This window comes from Pristis pectinata, chromosome 1 (assembly GCF_009764475.1).
Source record: "Pristis pectinata isolate sPriPec2 chromosome 1, sPriPec2.1.pri, whole genome shotgun sequence".
In the NCBI taxonomy this organism is placed as follows: domain Eukaryota; kingdom Metazoa; phylum Chordata; class Chondrichthyes; order Rhinopristiformes; family Pristidae; genus Pristis; species Pristis pectinata.
In genome coordinates, this window is record NC_067405.1 from 29,799,775 (window position 1) to 29,820,600 (window position 20,826).

At 37.1% G+C, this 20,826-nt stretch overlaps 1 protein-coding gene across 4 annotated transcripts in view; it reads left to right on the forward strand.

Annotated features, from left to right (window-relative positions):
* The window catches only part of nckap5l (NCK-associated protein 5-like), a 368,519-nt gene that overhangs the window by 214,903 nt on the left and 132,790 nt on the right, over window positions 1–20,826 (forward strand). For all 4 annotated transcript variants that reach the window (XM_052032844.1, XM_052033103.1, XM_052032935.1 and 1 more), the window contains 3 exons: window positions 9,327–9,395; window positions 12,257–12,295; window positions 13,454–13,573. In XM_052032844.1, coding sequence (XP_051888804.1) covers window positions 9,327–9,395; window positions 12,257–12,295; window positions 13,454–13,573 — 228 coding nt within the window. The remainder of the gene's footprint in view (window positions 1–9,326; window positions 9,396–12,256; window positions 12,296–13,453; window positions 13,574–20,826) is intronic.

Here is a 20,826-nt window from a genome sequence, read left to right on the forward strand (position 1 = left end):
GAACAGAGGGGCCTAGGAGTGCAAGTGGATAGTTCACTGAAAGCGGTATCAGAAGTAGATAGGGTGGCGAAGAAGGCATTTGACACACTGGCCTTCAGTAAGGGCATTGAGTATAGGAGTTGGGAAGTTATGCTGCAGTTATATAAGACTTTGGTGAGGCTGCACTTGGAGTATTTTGTACAATTTTGGTCATCTGTTATAGGAAAGATGTTATTAAACTAGATAGAGTGCAGAAGAGATTTACCAGGATGTTGCCTGGACTTGGGGGCCTGAGTTACAAGGACAGGTTGCACAGACTAAGACTTCATTTTCTGGAACACAGGAGATTGAGGGGTGACCTGATAGAGGCATATAAGATCATGGGGGGCATAGACAGGGTGAAAGCACACAGTCTTTTTTTCCAGGGAGGGGGTGCTAAAAACAAGAGCGCGTAGGTTTAAAATCAGAGGTGAGAGATTTGAAAGGGATGTCAGGGGCAACTTCTTCACACAAAGGGTGGAGCGTATTTGGAATGAGCTCCCAGAAATAGCGGTTGAGGCAGGCACATTAGCAACGTTTAAAAGCCATCTAGATAAGTACATGGATAGGAGAGGTTTAGATGGCTATGGGCCAAACTCAGGCAGATGGGATGAGATCACTGGGCAACAGAATCAGAATGGGCGAGTTGGGCCAAAGGGCCTGTTTCCATGCTATGTGACTCAATATCTGTCTGTGAAACATATTGAGGTATTTTTCCCAAAATCTAAATGCAACTTGTTGTTGTACCATTCCAAGTTTTAGCCTTGACTCAGCAGTACCTCTGTTACACAATAAGAGATCAATAACAGGGCATCCTTCAAGCCTGTTCTACCCTTCAATACACCATTGCTGACCAGCATATCAACTTACCTTACCTGATTCTGATCCATAATTCTCGATATGCCTACCTAACTGCAGATGATCGTATCTTCTCTGGAACATGTCAATTCACCAACTTTTATCAATGCACCATAGAAAGTATCCTATATGGATGCATCACGGCTTGGTATGGCAACTGCTGTGCCCATGACGGCAAGAAACTGCAGAGAGTTGTGGACACAACTCAGCACATCACAGAAACCAGCCTCCCCTCCATGGACTCTGTCTATATTTCTCACTGCCTTGGTGAAGCAGCCAGCATAATCAAAGATCCCACCCACCCCAGACATTCTCTCTTCTCCCCTCTCCCATTGGGCAGAAGATACAAAAGCCAGAAAGCATGTGGCACCAGTCTCAAGGACAGCTTCTATCCCGCTGTTCTAAGACTATAGAATGGTTCCCTAGTACGATAAAATGGACTTTGACCTCTCAATCTGCCTCGTTACGACCTTGCACATTATTGTCTACCTGCACTGCACTTTCTCTGTAGCTGTTAGACCTTATTCTGCATTTTGTTATTGTTCTACCTTGTACTACCTCAATGCACTGTGTAATGAATTGATCTGTATAAATGGTACAGTATGCAAGACAAGTTTTTCACTGTACCTCAGTACATGTGACAATAATAAACCAATTCCAATTGATTGAACAGCAGGGCTTTAGATTTGCACTGCTTTTTGCATGAGAAAATAGTTCCTGATTCCATGCTTAAATGGTCAAACTCTAATCTTTGACAATGTCCCCTTGTTCTGAATGGCAGTGGTAGAGTGGTTAAGTTCCTAGGATTAATATCCAGAGCCCAGGACAGTTAATCAAGAAACATAAGTTTAAATCTCATCAGAGCAACCAGGAAATTAAATTCAAGTAATTAAGTACACGAATTAATTTAAAAAAAACATTAGTAATACTATGAAACCACTTGATTCTGGTGAAAAGATCCATTTGGTTGACTAATGCCCTTCAGGGAAGGTGATCTGCCATCTCACCAGTTCTGACATATGTGATGTTGATTCTTAACTGCCCTTCAGTTCAAGGGAATTAGGACTGCATTATAAGTGCCAGCCTTTCAAATGAGCTTTTACAGAAAGGCACTGAAGAAAAGACCCTTATCCTGGATTTTAGAAAAGATCCTCAAGTACACCTAATCAGCTTCATTCTCTCCATAGTCCAACTGCACACACCATTTTGCACCACTCCCTCTCCTGCCAAAACCAGTTTCTAACTTCCTCCTTTGCAGAAAGAACAGTGGGGCACACATCAGGCTTATAAAAGTTGCAGGAGTAAGGTTTTCTTGGAACAGGCTTCATCTAATTGTAAAGTGTTGAAAGGACATAGTTACCTCTAAATATGACAAACATGAAGACATTGTGAGTTATTACTACTTCAAGAGAACTGAATTACTCATTTGAAGCCAGGTTCTCTTGGGAAAAGTAGAGAAAACCAATAACCAGAGTGCACAAAAGATAGCAAGGTCTTGTCACAAGCCCAGTTTATTTTTGTTTTTTTTAATCATTGTCCAGAAAGTAAGAAATTTGTTTACAATTTCATTTTGGAAGATTACAATATGGACTATAAATCTTCGCACATCAAGTCCATAAATAAACCAAGCTGTCACTTCACAGAATAAGTTACACAACGAATTATATTTATACAGACAACACACCAAAATTTATTGTAGCTTTATTATGACACAGAACGAGACTATTCATTTCAACACATCTAAACCAACTCCTGGTATAGTAATCTCATCTGCCCCATTCCCTTGTTTTTTTTTCCATAGCCCTGACAATGACTCCTCACATCTTCCTTGTATCTTTTTCCAAAAACTTTAAATCCTTAAACCATCTGCCATTGGGAACAGCCTTGCTCTATTTACCTGTCTAAACATTCATGATCTAGTACACCTACATTATGTTTCTCAGCATTCTCTGCTTCAAGGTGACTAACTCCAAATTCTCCATTCTAATCCTCCAGCTACAATCCCTCAACCCTGGAATAATTCTCTTATTTGTTGGTATCTTCATATATCTACTGGGGGCTGGTGACCAGAATCCTCTGTTTGTGGGCTAATCAGTGTTTTCTGCATGTTCAACACACCTCCATGCTTTTGCAGTCTTGTACATAGTTATTAATCCTGGAGGTAAAAATAAGCTGGTTTGTCCATGTGCAGTGTGCCAGTAAGAAAGTGGATGACACAATTAGCACAAATAGGTTAATGATATGACCATACTGATAAGAAATTTAAGTTCATTTCCCGCCGCTGTCTGTAAGGAGTTTGTACGTTCTCCCCTTGTCTGCGTGGGTTTCCTCCGGGTGCTCCGGTTTCCTCCCACATTCCAAAGACGTACAGGTTAGGAAGTTGTGGGCATGCTATGTTGATGCAGGAAGTGTGGCGACACTTGCGGGCTGCCCCCCCAGAACACTACGCAAAAAATGCATTTCACTGTGTGTTTCGATGTACATGTGACTAATAAAGATCTGATCTTATCTTATCTTATCTTATAAAGTTATTTTCACCCCTGAACCTAGGATACTGTTGGCTTAACTAACCACTCCCTCAACCTGTTGTGCTACTCTTAATGGTCTATAGACAAATACATCCAGGTCCCTTTCTTCCTCCTTTAGAACTGTGCCATTCAATCTATATTGCATCTTGTTTTTCTGCCAAAGTTCATTAAGTCTACAGTTCTCTGTATGAAATCTCACCTACTACTTCTCTGCCTATTCTGCCAGTATATCACTGTCCTCTTACAGTCTATTATAATACTGTTTGCTGTTTGTTATGGTTCCAAGCTTTGTGTGATTCTGCAAATACATATAAGAAAAGCAGTGGTCCCAGGACTGACCCTTGGGAACATCATATTGAGCCATCCATCCATGTACTGTGATCACAGTGGAGGACGTAAGATCAGTCTTCCGGAGAGTGAACACGAGGAAAGCACCTGGCCCAGATGGTGTCCCGGGCTGCGTGCTCAGATCTTGTGCTGATCAGCTGGCAGAAGTATTTGCGGACAGGTTCAACCTCTCCCTGCTTCATTCTCAGGTTCCCTCCTGTTTTAAGAAGACCACTATCATCCGGTACCAAAGAAAAGCAAGGTACCATAACTCAATGACTACCGACCAGTGGCTCTGATGTCCTCCATCATGAAGTGCTTTGAGAGGTTGGTCATGGCACGCATCAACTCCAGCCTCCCAGACAACCTGGACCCATTGCAATTCACCGATCGGCGAAACAAGTCTACAGCGGATGTCATCTCCCTGGCCCTACACTCAGCTCTGGAACATCTGGACAGTAAAGACACATACGTTAGACTATTGTTTATTGACTACAGCTCTGCCTTCAATACAATAATTCCAAGCAAATTTGTCACCAAACTCCGAGACCTAGGACTCAACACCTCCCTCTGTAACTGGATCTTTGACTTTCTAACAAACAGACCGCAATCAGTGAGGATAGGCAGCAATACCTCCGGCACGATTATTCTCAACACTGGTGCCCCACAAGGCTGCGTCCTCAGCCCTCTACTCTACTCCCTATACGCTCACGACTATGTGGCCAGATTCTGCTCTAAATCCATCTACAAGTTTGCAGATGACACCACCGTTGTAGGCCATATCTCAAACAGCGATGTGTCGGAGTACAGGAAGGAGATAGAGAGCTTAGTGGAATGGTGTCATGACAACAACCTTTCCCTCAATGTCAACAAAACAAAAGAGCTTGTCATTGACTTCAGGAAAGGGGGTGGTGTACTTGCAAATGTCTACATCAATGGTGCTGAGGTCAAGAGGGTTGACAGCTTCAAGTTCCTGGGTGTGAACATCACCAACAGCCTGTCCTGGTCAAACCACGTAGGTGCCACGGCCAAGAAAGCTCACCAGCACCTCTACTTCCTCAGGAGGCTAAAGAAATTTAGTTTGTCCCCTTTGACTCTCACCAACTTTTACCGATGCACCATAGAAAGCATCCTATCTGGATGTATCACAGCCTGGTACGGCAACTGCTCTGCCCAGGACCGCAAGAAGCTGCAGAGAGTTGTGGACACGGCCCAGCGCATCACGAACACCAGCCTCCCCTCCTCAGACTCTTGTCTTTACCTCTCATCTTTTGGTGTAGCAGCCAGCATAATCAAAGACCTCACCACCCGGGACATTCTCTCTCCTCTCCTCTTCCATCGGGTAGAAGATACAGGTGCCTGAGGGCACGTACCACCAGACTTAAGGACAGCTTTTACCCCACTGTGATAAGACTATTGAACGGTTCCCTTATACAATGAGATGGACTATGACCTCACGATCTACCTTGTTGTGACCTTGCACCTTATTGCACTGCACTTTCTCTATAGCTGTGACACTTTACTCTGTACTGTTACTGTTTTTACCTGTACTGCATCAATGCACTTTGTACCAACTCAATGTAACAGCACTGTGTAATGAATTGACCTGTACGATCGGTTTGTAAGACAAGCTTTTCACTGTACCTCGGTATAAGTGTCAATAATAAACCAATACCAATACCAGTATGAAAATCAGCAGTTTACTCTCTGTTTTCTGCCTCTTAAGCCAATTTCTTATTCATACTATTCCATGGTCCTCAATTTTACCAACTAGCTTTATGCATGGGACTTTTTATCAAATGCCTTCTGAAAATCACTGCATATGATATCCACTGCTTTCCCTTCATTGACCTTCTCTGTTCCCCCATCAAAAAATCCATTCTATTCGTTTACACTAGCTCCAAGCCAACTTTTCCAAAGAGAGCATAGGGCCTAGTTCCCTATGGAGTTTGCTTGTCATGTAACATAAAGTAAAACAAAGGCAAACGTAAGATCACCAATAAGGGTTAAAAATAAAGGAATGCTGCCTCCTTCCATGGTGCCTATATCAGAACTAGTTACCTCCACTGCTCTTTGTTTTTCTGACACTGTAATGCAGAAGAACATTCTCAGTGGGAATGCTACTCAGCTGCTTATTCTTTGGAATGCATTGAATTAAGAAGATCCAATGTAATTCTGACAGCATTTTGATTAAGCGCAATGTGTTGCAATAGGACGTTTGCCAGAAAATTTCTAGTAAGCTGTTGTATTGAAAATTAGGGATCCCTTGGCCATCCTGCACCAAGCCTTGGGGTCAATTATATTGTCGCAGATTGTTTTGAATACTGGCAACTTGTCCAAAATGAGTCTTTTCCAAAAAGAGACCAAAACATTTCGGAGGAAGTATCCCAGAAACCGTCAGGCAGTGAGGAAATTTGACCATGGCAATATTTGGCACATAATTGCTTTATAATTGCATGCAAAGTTCTCCGAGGACAAAATGATGTCACTCTACTTTTATGCTACAATTATGTCAAAACTTGTCAGGCAATCTAGGCCACTCAAACTGATTGCATTGCATCAAGGTCATAATACTGGGACATAGCAGGAGCAAATTGGACAAAATAATTTTTGGTATTTTCCATGGACTCTGAGCCTCAGTCTTCGTTCCTCATCAGGTAGTCTCTCCCATGTGTTTCCAACTCCTGCATTTCTATTAATTATTCTGTTTGGGTTCTAACATGTTTAAGAATGTAATTGTTTCCTCGATGTGCAATTTATCGACAAACAATAGTGAGACAATCAGTGCAGTTTGATGGCAGTAAAGCCCTCTAGTGGCCAAAATGAGAACTTCTATTTGCCTGTCAAATAAATAATTGTGCAAAAGCAAAGTGTGGCTTTGATGACTTAGAAGTTTAACATTCAGTAAGAATAAAGGTCTACAATGCACATTGTATTCTTAGTACAATCTGTTATTGTGAACTAATGTGGATATAGCTTGCAGTGTTTTTGTTCCACTTACTTTAATCTATGTGGACCAATAGAAGATGGAGAGTTTTAGACTCCATTAAATAACATTGTGGTTACTTTAATTTTGTGTTTGTGTTTTTGATTAACATATCAAAATAAAGTTGCTCATGGACAGACTGTTCCACATTCAGCAGTGTATGAGCTGACCTGTTTCTTCAAATGCATTGTGTGTTTTTCTTTATCCTCAGTGTGGTGAACTCATGTCTAATGTAAAGCAAAAGGTGCCAGGCCTACCAATGTAACAGGGTTACGTTGATTAAAAGCAACTGAGCAATCATTGCAGAATTCGGTGTAATTTGAACTCATGACTGTTGAATTTTTTTGTTCTCTAATTTGGCTGCTTGGAAAGGGGTTTCACCATCCATGAACTACTCAATGTAATAGTCCCATAAAGACCTATAAAGAGCTGCACACACAGGATCATGTGAGTGAATAACAGAAACCTTTAATTCCATTTATATTGTGCCTTTAATGAAGCAAAACATCCCAAGGTGCTTCACATGAGCATTATCAAATAAGAAATGATACTGAGCTGCATGAGTAGATATTAAGGTAAGTAACCAAAAATGTGATCAAGGAGACAGCTTTTAAAGAGCTTCTTTATAGGCCAAAAAGAGAAGTAAAAAATTGGAGCGATTTGGGGAAGGACTTCCAAACCATAGAGTCACAGCAAATGAAGCTCCAGCCCTCATCGGTATGAAATTCTGGAAAGGACACTAGGATGAGATTGGAGGATAATGGGCATCTCCATGTTATAGGGTTGGAGTGGAATACAGGGAGCATGAAGGGATCTGAAAATATGGGTAAATATTTTAAAGCGAACCAATGTAGGTCGGCAATCATGGGGTGATAGGTGAATGCAACTCAGTGCCTCAGGACATGGACAGCAAAATGTTTGATGACCTTACACTTACTGAGATTAAAACAATGGTGGCAGGACCAAAATATGATGAAATAGTTCAATGTAGAAATAGCAAGCATTATTAAAAGGTTTAGGCAACAAATGAGCTGAGGCAGCAGCACTGTCACAGGTGGTAATAGATGGAAATGTTACTGTACTTCTAAGATATAGTCCTTTTTTAATTCAAATATTTGAAAGGTTTATCAAGCTGGACTGTTAGCTGCTTATATATTTGCTCACAATTTTAAAACTTTTTACTTCTGCATTTTCCTTTGTTCAAGATTACAAAGTAAGATAAGATATCTTATCAGTAACATGTACGTCAAAATGCACAGTGAAATGCATCTTTGCGTAGAATGTTCTGGGTGCAGCCCGCAAGAGTATTTAAAATCTTATTCATTGAAATATTGAAGATATTGAAATTCAAATTCTGTTTTCTTTCCTAATATTAACTGATGCAGGTATTTTCTGTTTGAATACCAGCCACTGCTTTATCTTGAACTGCAGTGTTTTTGGATAAGTCTGGAGCCATGTGGTGACTTAATTCAGATATGGAAATTTCTTGGCAGCTGATCTTCTATGAATTTTATGGAGAATTTTGAAGGACAATATATTGCTTGATAATGTGTGTTTGGTCTATGATTTGATCTATTTTCACCTGACCTGTTCAATCAGGATGCATTTAACACAAGTATACTAAATTTCACAAGAAATAAATTCTAAGCAAATCCTTTATAATTCCATTGACTGAAGCTCAGGATTTTTGTTTTAGGCGCATGGATGATTTTCAAAGTCATTTCATGTTAATCTGGCACATTTGACATTTTTGACTCTATTATTGGTCCTTATTTGCAAAGTAAAGTTTCTTGTCATTAACATCCTGCCTATCCTGCAGCTCTGTGATAAATCAAGTTTGAATATATGTTGTTACTGTCCAAACTTTCCAAAGGAAATGAAAGATTCATTCATGATTATAAATTGTGATTTAATGGAATTGTGAGAGAACAGTATTGTCTAATGTGTTAGCCACTAGCTATGTGAAGCCAGTTGGGAATTCAAAAATGGCTAATTCTATTTTTATCATTAAGTTGATGAATAATTGTTAATAGATCTTGTCATTGTATATCTGATCTCAATATTCATATTCAAACTGTATGCATGCATATTTTAATCTTTTGTGCATTTGCTGGTAAAATGGTAACCCATAATTTTGATAATTGAGCATGTTTCACTTTATTGTTTATTGATTATCATCCAAAATGGTGTACAACGTGGACATAAATGGCAGAAGCACCAGTAATTATGTACGTAGGACAGAGCTAAAATCGTTCCCTGTTCTGTCAATCAAAATGACTGATTGACAACAATTCTAGCTGGTGAAAAACAATAATGTGCCACTCTTGACATCAGATATCATGGCAAACATGTGCCTGTATCTAGCTATGTTGTGAATGTGAGCAGATGTGGGTCTCGATTGTATCATGGAGGCAAGATTCTCTTATGAAGTCAGTGCCATTTTTGGACGAAAGCATAGATACTGCACCAAAAGAGATTGCAGAGTATGGTGGTAGATGTTGGGACATTTTCCATTTGGAGCACATGCAGCTTAACCATGCCAATGTGTTGTCAGATTTGTACAGTGAAAAAAAAGTCTGAGCTTGCAATTATGTTCTTTTTTATTGCAGGCAGAAAACTCAGCCTTAGCCCTAGAAAATGAACATCAACGAAAGCAATATGAACGCTGTCTTGATGAGGTGGGAAATACAGAATATTCTGTGATTATTTTATTCCCATGAACTTTTTACTTTCAATGATCTACACTTTAAAAATTAAAATAATTTTAATTAGTGATGTTTGTGCATATGGTAAATTGAGATTCGTCATCAATATCAAATTCTTTAGATCAGGTATGGAATGAATGAAGTACACTAAAAGGTTGTTTCCACTTTCTTCAAACAATATACTTAATTCAAATTTTGGAAGAAGAATGCTGAGATTTATGAATGTAACATTCCTGTTTCCCAGAAGGCATTTCTTGCTTGACTGACTGCATTCCAGGTAACTTAATGCCAACCTGTGCTTATAGGTATTCTTGTTTGGTAAACTCCCATCAATTGGAAACCAAGTAAATCCGGACAATCTGGATTAGCACCTTGCAGCTGCTGAAGGAGCACTCATTTAAACAGATTTTAACATGGGTCATAGAGGAGAAAATGTTATGTTCTAAACTACTCCAGCTACTGTTTTATGACCGGCTTTACTAAAATTAATGTCTTCAACCATGAATAAAATGACCTAATTTACTGTGATTATTACATTTCTCAATGTACAATTTTACTATATACAAATCCCATATCATTAGTTTTCGCTCGCAAAACCATTCTTGGTTCACTGTAGGCACTGATGTATTTAAAGTTGCCATTAATACCTTGTTGCTTTTATTGTTACATGATTTTAATGGATAGAATTATGCTACTAATTTTGCTGTTTTTTTGGGTCCTGTCACAGCCATGCTTTTTCTAATAGAACAACTAAGAATAGGAATTCTGGCTTGTTTTCCTCTGACTAGTCGTGGATTATGAGGCTATTTATACTTTTATTATTCAGCTGAGATCAGTTTTCATAAATTAAACTGGATCCAGCCTAAGATTTATCTGGTCAATATTGTGCAGGCTGGCACTGGCAAGGATCACACAGTGGGAACACTTCATGTGGTGAAGTACTGAATGTGGGGAAATCCCAATCATATTGAAAACCTCTGTCTCAGTCCTCTACATAGTGGAAATATGAAAATGGGACAATTGCAGCGCAACATAGGAACATACTTACATTTTTCAGCTCGATGTGGATCAATGTTATCTTGAAATATGACTATAACTTGAATTTTTTGTGAAACATTTAATGTGTTAAACTTGATTTTTGTCTTAGTATATTACCCAATGATAGTCCATTTGTTCCAATACATGATGGGAAGCCACCCTCAAAGTGGAGTTTCTACATTGGTATTCAATTTCTCACTTTATATTATAATTATTTATTTCTTGGAAACATAATTAATATTTAACATTTCAGTGTATTCATAAATAATTCTATTCAAACTGGCAGAGTGGGGATTGTTCACAAATGGATCTCTGATACTCCACTATAATTTGATTAAAAATTTGAAATCTGATTTGGACAGTTATATACTACTAAGTTACTCAGTTATATACTACTGTATGTAATGGATACTGGTGTAATGCCTGCAGCAATTGGCAGCCATTATTATAATAGAATCATCCACAAGGACATCTATATTATATTTGTGGTACTTCTTCTGAAGTCAGTCAACATTATAAGGTCTATCAGCCCACAAATCCAATTCTGCTTTCGTATAAGATAACATTATTAACCAGAAAAGGAAATGTTTTCAAAGGATGTTTATAATATTTTCTCATATTACAACTAAGAAAATATGCATGGCAATGTTTTCATAGTTATTTAAAATAATTAGCCATTGGATGCTCTTATCCATTGTACATATTTCCATGATGTTAGCCTTTTGGAGAAGATCTTCTCAATTAATAGAATATACCTGAAGACAGCAAATGAAGACATCAGATTTAAGCTGCATATGTCAGAGACATAATCCTATGGGTTAGTTTTGAACAAGAATTAAATACCTCAGTTTTAGAGTTATTTGTTAGCCCTGTTGTGCTCTGAGTTTATGCACCACCTTTCTGTCAAAATAATGGTCTTGATTAATTTAATCTCTTTATAATGATGCTTAATATTGATATGGATTACATTATGCAAATTGATTCTAGCTCCTCCCCAGAATAAGAAGCTGTTCTGTTTAAAACCCTTCCATGGAGAAGTGAAACAACAGTAGATAGAAGGCATATTGGAGATCAATAGCCCAGTTGGGGGTTAGATATAAAGGACACCCAGTTACAGATTACTGTTCAAAGTATAACAAAAACTGGCTGCTCTAATTTAATTTGTGTTCACTTACCATTCCTTAATACTGCTCCCCAGAAACATATAAAATTTTAATTTGTTTTACATTGCCAATTGGTAAATTTCTTTTCTGGAAACAAAACAAAATGTTCATTTCAAAATAAACAATTATTAATATAATACCCATTTCATTATGATATCTTCCACGTGCATGGAATTAATAGAATTAAAAGAGACAGGCAGGAGGTTTGTGAGCTGTAGTAAGACGGCCAAATATAACATATAAGTTATATTAATGGGCCACTCAGATCAACGGATATATACAAGTACTTCACTCAAGTCTCTACCCTCTTAATCTGACTTCATCACCAGATTTTTCTATTCACTTCCCTTGTGTGCCAATACAGCTTTCCTTTGAACAAAGCAACACTGCCTGGTAGGGCGTTCTAACTTCTAATGACTCTGAATAACTAAATTAATCTTGAATTCCCTATTTCAACTTCATCCCAGGAAGAGAAAGCAAAGCCTGCTATGATGGCAAGGATTTAACCAAAAGCAAACTACTGTTAGAAGTCTATTAAAAGAGTTTGTATGCCACTTAGTATGGGGATTATGTTGGGTTTTGGGGCATTGTGATAATATTATTGCTAAAAACCTTTTTGTGTGTTCTTCATAGGTGGCTAATCAAGTTGTTCAGGCATTGCTTACTCAAAAGGTGAGCCTCTTTACTAATTCCCTACATATACTTTAGTAGTCAACATACAGAAGATTAAATGGTGGATCTACAAACTGTATAGGAGTAGCTCATAATTTACATTAGTAGTGCATTATGTGATAGGGAGTTAAAGTGAGGCTTGAGAACAAATGATGTGATGAACATCTCTTTTACATTGCATGATAGTGATCATGTCATTATCCCAACAAGACCCCCTACAATCACAAAAGCAGTCACAATAATTTCTTGAGTTGAGTAAGATTCTTTATTGCAAATAATGGTCCATCTGGATTGCCTGCACTTTAAGTACATTGTCTGGATTGGCAACATGACAGTTCAATGCTGGTATGTATGGTCATTTATGATATTATTCAGAATTGCTTAAGAAGGAATTGAGAAACAGTGTGACACTTCAACACGAGAGGGCGAGTTGCACCAGCACTCACTCATCTAACACTGATTTGACATAAAATAAAAATAAGTAAAAGAGAAAGGAAAATGGAATCAAAACATTTTAAATATTTTCTTGTATAAGAATTAAGAAACTTTGCAATACAACATTTTTACTAGTTTAAAAATAATTAGTCATTATGTACTTTTGTCTGGACTATATGTTCCTATGATTTTAGCCTTTTTGGGAAGGTCTTCTCAATTAAATGAACATGAAGGCAGCAATTAACCTGTCAAATTTAAGCAATATATGTTGATGGCTTAATTCTCTAGATTAATTTAAATCAAAACTCAGTTTTAGAATTATCTATTTTCTTCTTTTATCCATCTGTCTAAAACAATAGACTTGATTAATTTTATCTCTTCATATTGATGACTAATATTAATATAGAATACATCACGCAGACTGATCCAGCTTCTCTCCAAAAGTAAGGTTTTTCTTTTTAAAGCCCCTAAATGAAGTAAAACATTAGTTGCTGGAAACTACACTGTAGAGCAAAAAGCTCAGTCTGGGGAACAGAGATGAAAGGGATCCAGATTACAGATTATTATTCAAATGTGAAATATAGCAAAAACATGGAACACTTAATTGAACCGGTATTCACTTATCATTCTTCAATATTGATCAGCTGAAAAGCGTAACATATTAATCACAAGCTTTGATAATATTTCTGTAATTTTTCATCACAATACATTTTACACTCACAGGATTTAAGAGAAGAGTGCCTGAAACTGCGCACTAGGGTTTTTGATCTTGAGCAGCAGAATCGCACATTGAATGTTCTATTTCAGCAGAGAGTTCGCCTGGCTTCTGACTCACTTCTACAGGTTTGTGTATTTACGTCAGTATCTTTGTCTGTCAGTATTCTCCTGCTTAATTATTAGTTGTCTTTCAAAAGACTTTATATTAAACCACATTGAATTAGATAACAATTTATAATGATGAAAATTTTCACATTAATTCATAGTGCAATCCATTTTTGTAGCAATCAAAAAGCTTTCATAAATGTGTCTTTTATCCTTTCATTGTCAGCCTTTATACATAATGTTATTAAATGGGATGCAATAAAAATTATGCAAAGAATCAACTGATCAACAGAAGGATCAAATACAAATAAAATTAAATATCCTGATTAACTTCTCAGATTATATTGTGGTTTTCAAATACTTGGTCAATGGAGGAAATTACTTCAGGAGAAAAAGGAAATTTATGTCATGAAATGTAACCTTAGTGTGTCATTCTAGAAACACATTATGAGGATGAATATGTTTGCTAATGTATGCTTGCCTCAATACCAACTTCTTTAATTGCATTTTGTGATTTGAATACATAAGACAACTAGAATGTGTGACCGTACTTACAATTCAGTAGTCATGATGAAACACTCTCTGGTTTAATTTTCTACTATAATAAGCATACCTCACTATGACAACTTCAGATTAAGATTCTGAGAATCTTTAGGGAAACTGTGGCAAAATGTTGATTGAAATATGCCTTGTTAACCACGAGTATGACTACAGGAGACACAGCAGTCCAGGTGAAGGGTCTCAAACCAAAATGTTGACTGTCCATTTCCCTCCATAGATGCTGCTTGACTCGCTGAGTTCCTCCAGAGCTTTGTGTGTTGCACAAGTATGACTATATGCTTTTGCAAATTCAGGTTAAATGATTTACTAATAAGTTTATCCAGCCCACACACTGTTCTCCAGCCTGTATCTTCCCACCTTCAGCCCATTTTCCATTTTCCCTGAGTTCAACCAAGGTTCTGCTGTCCAGTTTCTAACTCATACCAAATCTCCTATGCTTGAAGACCTGCATTGTCTCCCACTCTGGAAATGCCTGGATTGTAAAGCTCTCAGTGTTTTTGAATCATTCTATATCCACACCTATCATAATGCAAGTAATTTCCTGCAAACCTTCTGTGTTCCTCCAGTATTGTCCTTTCCATCATTGTTTTACCATCTGGAGCCATGCTGGCTGAGTTTTAACTCTGGAATTCTTAATTTTCTCTAAATTTCTTGCATCTCTTTGCACCTTTAGGTTGCTCCTTAAAATCCTAACTGCCCCTAATGCTTTATGTGCTTCATTACTATTTTTTTCAAACAACTGTTTTGTGAAGTACCTTGGAATATTTTGTCACATTATTAAGCACAATATATGTTACAGTTAGCTAAGTGCATATACTTTGACTAGGAGAAAACTTACCTTTACATATTTTCCTGTATTAATTTCAATGCAGAATCTGTCCCTTTGTTTCTAATGTGCCCTGTCTTCATTAAGTATTGTGCATTGACACTATTGCTCCACTGCCTGGAGGGAGTTGGCGTTAAGCATGATTTTGAGGTCCTGATGGTTGGGCAAGCAAGAAATCAATTTGACTGTTCAGTTCAGATACTTCATCCTTTTCCTTTGGAAGACAAAAGACATCCTATTAAAGAGGACAGGTATCTGAAAGGCCAAGTACTTGTTCCTGTGTTACATATTGAAGAGAAGATAGGCATTTAGCTCAGAAAATTAGAAATTCAGATGGACAGTAATGACCATAATTGTAGTAGTTTCACATTTTTTTAACTTCAGAGCACAGAGGACAATTCCATCTGTTTACTCCAATAAATAGTTATTGCAGTGGCACTTCTAATAATATCATTGAATTGTCATAAGGCCATTTATTATTTGTTTAACTCAGCTCTTCCTAGTGCAAACAATAATTTTTATTCAGCTCTGGATTGAAGAAGTTGTGTTAAATCTTACTCATAGTATTGTTGAAATTCAGATGTGTGATTAATGCGTTAAGCAATCACCACATAATTGATTACTAACAGAAAATGAGGATTCAGAACTGACCTGGAGCTACACCTTAGACCATTGTAAATGGCTCCTGTATCTGTGGACAGGAAGATGTAAAAATTATCTTCAACGAATAGGGCATGGGGACTGAGAAATTGTCCTTACACTGAAGAACAGAAGATGTTTTACATAAATAACTTGCCAAGTGTAATAGTGGTGTATTTGTGGAAAGTCAGATTTACTTTCTCTTACCCATTGAGGCAGCAGGTAAATGAGAACACCATGAGTAATTTTGGTTATTTTTTCCATAGTAAACGCTCATGTTAATGTACTCCAGATAAAGATTCGACAGGGTGAAAGATTATCTCCCTGATAAAAATAACCTGGATTTATTTAGGCCATCCAACATCTTTTCAGGTGAAATATGGTGAGAGAACTTCAGGGAATCAGTAATTCTTGACAGTGACATGGGAGGAGAGTTTGATGCATGGACACCGAATCTTCCTATAGTTATTACAAGCCCACTTGTCAGAAGGGAGTTCAAGCACCCTCTGCTTCTGGTCTTTGATTTAGTTCAACCTTCCTGAAGCACATCACAAAAGGAATGATCAGAATAAATGGATGCCAAGCTGGAAATATAGGGACAGCAAAAGGACGTTTTGCCCATCAAGTCTGTTCTGGCACTCCAATGGATCACTGGTTCATTAAATCTACTTACTTGCCTATTAAAGCCCTCAGCTATTAAAAAAAAATTTCAGTCTCATTTTTAACATTTTCATTGTTGCAGATTCAACACCTTTGGGTGACAGCCAGAGTCAGATTCATACTTTTGTTTGGAGAAGTGTTTTGTGACACAACCTCTCAGTGACGTAACTCTAATTTTAAGCCTATACCCCCAAAGAAAAAAGTAAAGAGGATAACTAAAAGCTTATTACAGGGAATCTTGGGGAACAGGAAAGAAAGCTTGATAGAATGATTTCTGGACCTTGGAACACAGACAATTGAAGACTCTGGTCACCTGGTGAAGGTGAAGGCAATATAAATTCAATTGAAGGAACAGAGGTAGAGGAACAAGTTGTAGGATTGGAGTGTGATGAGACCATCAAAGACATTAAACAAGAGTGTGAGGTTTAGGGGACAACAATCTGAAAACAATATACATCAGCAGGCATAAGAATATGACTGCCCAAAATATCATGTTGTATATAATACAGATTGTAGAACTCCAGATTAGCTAAAATTAATTGAGGACAGCCAGGAGAAAGTTGAACCGTTGAGACCAAAAGTGACAAAGGTGCAGATGAAGGTTTCAGCGGAAGGTGAGATGAGGTAGGTACAGAGGTACACAATGTAATGTGAATAGAAGCAGGTGGCTTTATGGTGGTGAGCATACAGAATTGGAAGTTCAGGCTCAGAGTTGAACAAAATGCCAAAGCTGTCACTGCCTGAAGAAATGGAGGGGAAAAGGAGTGGAAATAGTGGCAAGGAAGTTGTGGTAAGGACTTAAGGTGATAGCTTGACACTGTTGAATCAAGATTGTACATGCAATAAGAGAATGGAGGGTCAACTGAAATGGCATAGAGTTAATATTGGACACTGTCAGTGTAAATGGGATGTGATAAAAGTCAATGGATATTATCACCAATTGACAGCATTTTAATAAGGAAGGGAAGTGAGGCTCCAGAAATAAATCTTTGAAGCAAGTGACTCAGGAAGTACAGGAAAAGCGAGGACTGGAGAAGAAGCCTGAAATGCTCTGGTTACAATTTGATAAGCGATTGTATAAAGTAAGAACTGGATAATGGAGGAGTGGCAAACTCTGGCTGACAGTGAGGATAATGTAGATTTGCCACAATCGTAATGATGTCATAATTGTGGTCAGAACTATTTTAATGACGTTAACCATTTGTGAAGTTACATGGGAAGATAGGCTGAGATTTTTAGTATGACTGCAATTTTGTACTTTCGAGAGTGATGTGAAAATGGAGACGGGAGATAGTTTGCAGCAATAATTCCTTCCATTTATACAATATCACAGATGCAATAAAATTACTTCCTCATTTTATATTCTTACTTCCTTTGAAAGAAAATATATTTTTTTAAAAAGGCAAAAATATTTAGCATTCAGGGCTTCAGCAGCTGAGTGCACTAAACCAATTGATTAACTCAGCCAAACAATTAAGTTCGCCGATGATCAAATGGCCAGAATTGGAGTGCGGAGGATTGTCCTGCAGGAGGATATTGTGGATGTGGTGAAGAATAAGGATGGGAAATTGAGAAGTGAGACATGGCTGAACTGGGACTCAATATAGGTGAATGAAAGCAGCGGTGAAAGGTGAAGGGTGGGGTATCTGGTGTAAGTTAGGACTCAGGTATTAGAGCTTTGGGTGCGCTTAATTTAATAAGGGTGGAAGATGAGATGCTGGCCTGGACTGCATTGGTATAGTCAATTCGAGATGTAACATGAGAGTTTTGACAACAGATGAGCAGAGGTGGTGTGGAGTAAGGCAACATTATGGAGGTAGACAAAGGTAGATTTGGTAGGGGTTTTGGTTCAGAAACGAACTCAAGGTCAACTATTACACAAACATTATGAACAGTGTGTAATTCCAATAGATTTAGGAGTTGGTTTCATGAATAAGATAAACTTGGGGAAGGTGAATGCAAATCAGAGAAAAATCAGAGAAAGACTAGTATTCAAGGATACCCTAAGCATACTTAAAGGTAAAAAAAAGGATATTGGGTGCAGGGAAAGCCAGAGAAGCAGCTGAGTGACTAAACAATCACGTATAATATATACTTTTAACTTATAGCTGGGCATTCTTATAATATGTAGCTTGAATGCTTGACTTGTTCAGCAAATTCTCCAATCTTGTTGCTTCTTTTAAAAATAAAAATTGCCAGGGTATATTTATTAATGATCTGATATGTGTTTTTGGGCTTGACATTTATGGTACTTAATATACTTAAGACTAATACTTGATATGAATGCACCTTGCTTTGAAGGATTTAAACAGAGTTATGGGAAAGATGTGTTAGTTCTTTGAGGATTTCTTGCAAATCTTAATAAAATATTAAAATATATTATTGCAGCAATATAAGGGATGAATCCCACATCACATTTTATTGCAGTCATTTGTTTCAGATTTTTCAGATGATAAACACATGTAAAAAATGTAATCAAGAGTAAATTCATTTCTCATAGTTCACTGTCTTTTAGTTGTCAATAAAATCTCATCATTCTTTAGTAGATAGTATGAAATCAAAACAGAGATTACATTTTATATTTTTCTTTTCAATTGGAAGATTATGGAGAAAGTTATGTAGAAAAAAATCATAATGTATTTGTAATAAAGATTCTTATCTTGCTTTGAATTTTGGTTAAAAATAAAATGTAATCAAAACTGGGATTACTTACACTGACATTTCTCAAGTCGTGCAAGAAAGGATACTAAATAAAAGGGGGACTTCTACAATTCAATTCTGTTTACATTGAGAGTAGCCTCTCCAGATTCAAATGGCTATTCAGAAAATTAACATACTGCAGATTGTGCAAATACTTGATAGCTTTGCAACTTACAGGATTGATTGACCCTGACTTGTAATTAGTATTACACACATCTCAATGACTCTTTCACATTGTTTAGATGAGAAAAAAATGAAATGCAGAGATTTTATGTTCTTAGTCTGTTAGAGTTATTGTACTGCCAAAATAGCTATAAATTTAGCACATTAGTTGAAGTAAATAGTGGCTGAATCATCAGGAATTTCTTCTTTCGTTCATTTTGAAGGTGGGATGTAATTTGGCATTAATTTATTTGATTTTGACTATGGGATTTTTAGGAGATTACACCAAAATGCATATGTTAATATTCCAGATATACAATTTGTACATAACGAATCTTCTTGTTTAGAGTGATGAATGAAATTGATAGTTTTCAAAACCTTCTTGAATGTTGTACATTAATACTTCACATCGAAGCACTTTATTTCATTGGTCTAGATTTGAACCCAACTAAAGGAGAAGCAATTCCCTTTTGCACCAAGAGACATGCAATTTGACTAATGGCTCAAGGACAGCTTCTATCCTACTGCTATAAGACTATTGAACTGTTCCCTTGTACAAAAAGATGGACTCATGACCTCACAATCTACCCGGTTATGACTTTGCACCTTATTGTCTGCCTGCACTGCACTTCCTCTGAAACTGTAACACTTTATTCTGCATTCTGTTATTGTTTTATCTTGTACTACCTCAATGCACTGTTGTAATTAATTCATCTATATGAATGGTATGCAAGACAAGTTTTTCACTGTATCTTGGTACATGTGACAATAATAAACCAATTTACCAATTATCCAATAGGCACATAACAATTGTAGCAGAAAAAGTAGGTCTTGCTCATTCAAGTGCTAATTTAAAGGAAATGTCGTAATGTCTTAATTATTGCCAAACAACCTCTTTGCTACCGAAAATTAACGTTCACAAATGTGACCCCTTGCTCCTTCAAGTTTAATTTTTTGTTGGAGAGTTCCAAAAATTGAATAACTAATTTTTCATTATTTTTTGCCTTTTCTCTTTTTCCCTAACACATCCTGCTTTCCTTCTCTTTAGTTTGCTTTCTGTGCATGATTTATATTAATTGAATCATTCTATATTATGTTTCCTGGGGATTCCATGTGTGTTCTAGACTGTGCATTCATTTGGTTCTCTTTTAATTGTCACAAAGCCTAATGTAAAAGCCTGCAGAAAGTCTGTGCACGGATGTAAATGCAATAAACACCTGGCACTGACAGTAAAATTAGGGCAGAAATGCAAATATTAGACAGTTTTATTGCTCCCCTTCTTGATTTACATCTTTTAAACACATTTGATGTTTATATTTTTAATGTGTTATTAGCAAACCAATTAGTGAAGTTCTGGTTGAATATAGGATGATTATTTTGATAAATTAGTACATGCACTAGTTAACTTCATTCCAACTTTGAAACAAAGATAGTGGAAATAATTTACAGTAATGGAACTTAAGTGAGTTTATTGTAATTTGTAGCTTAATTCTGGAAATGATGGGGGTAAAAGGTTAAATAATTGCTTTCAATTCTATTCCTTCATTTGGTAACCTTGAGCTCTTTGCAGAATAAAAATAAAAAGCTTATAACAAATTATGTTCAAGATATTCACTTTCAACAACAAGATATTAACTAAATAAAAATGTCTTGCATACATAAAAATAAATAATCTCAAACATTCTCCTCTGAGTCAGTTTCAATTTTTCAGAACATGACAGTAGAG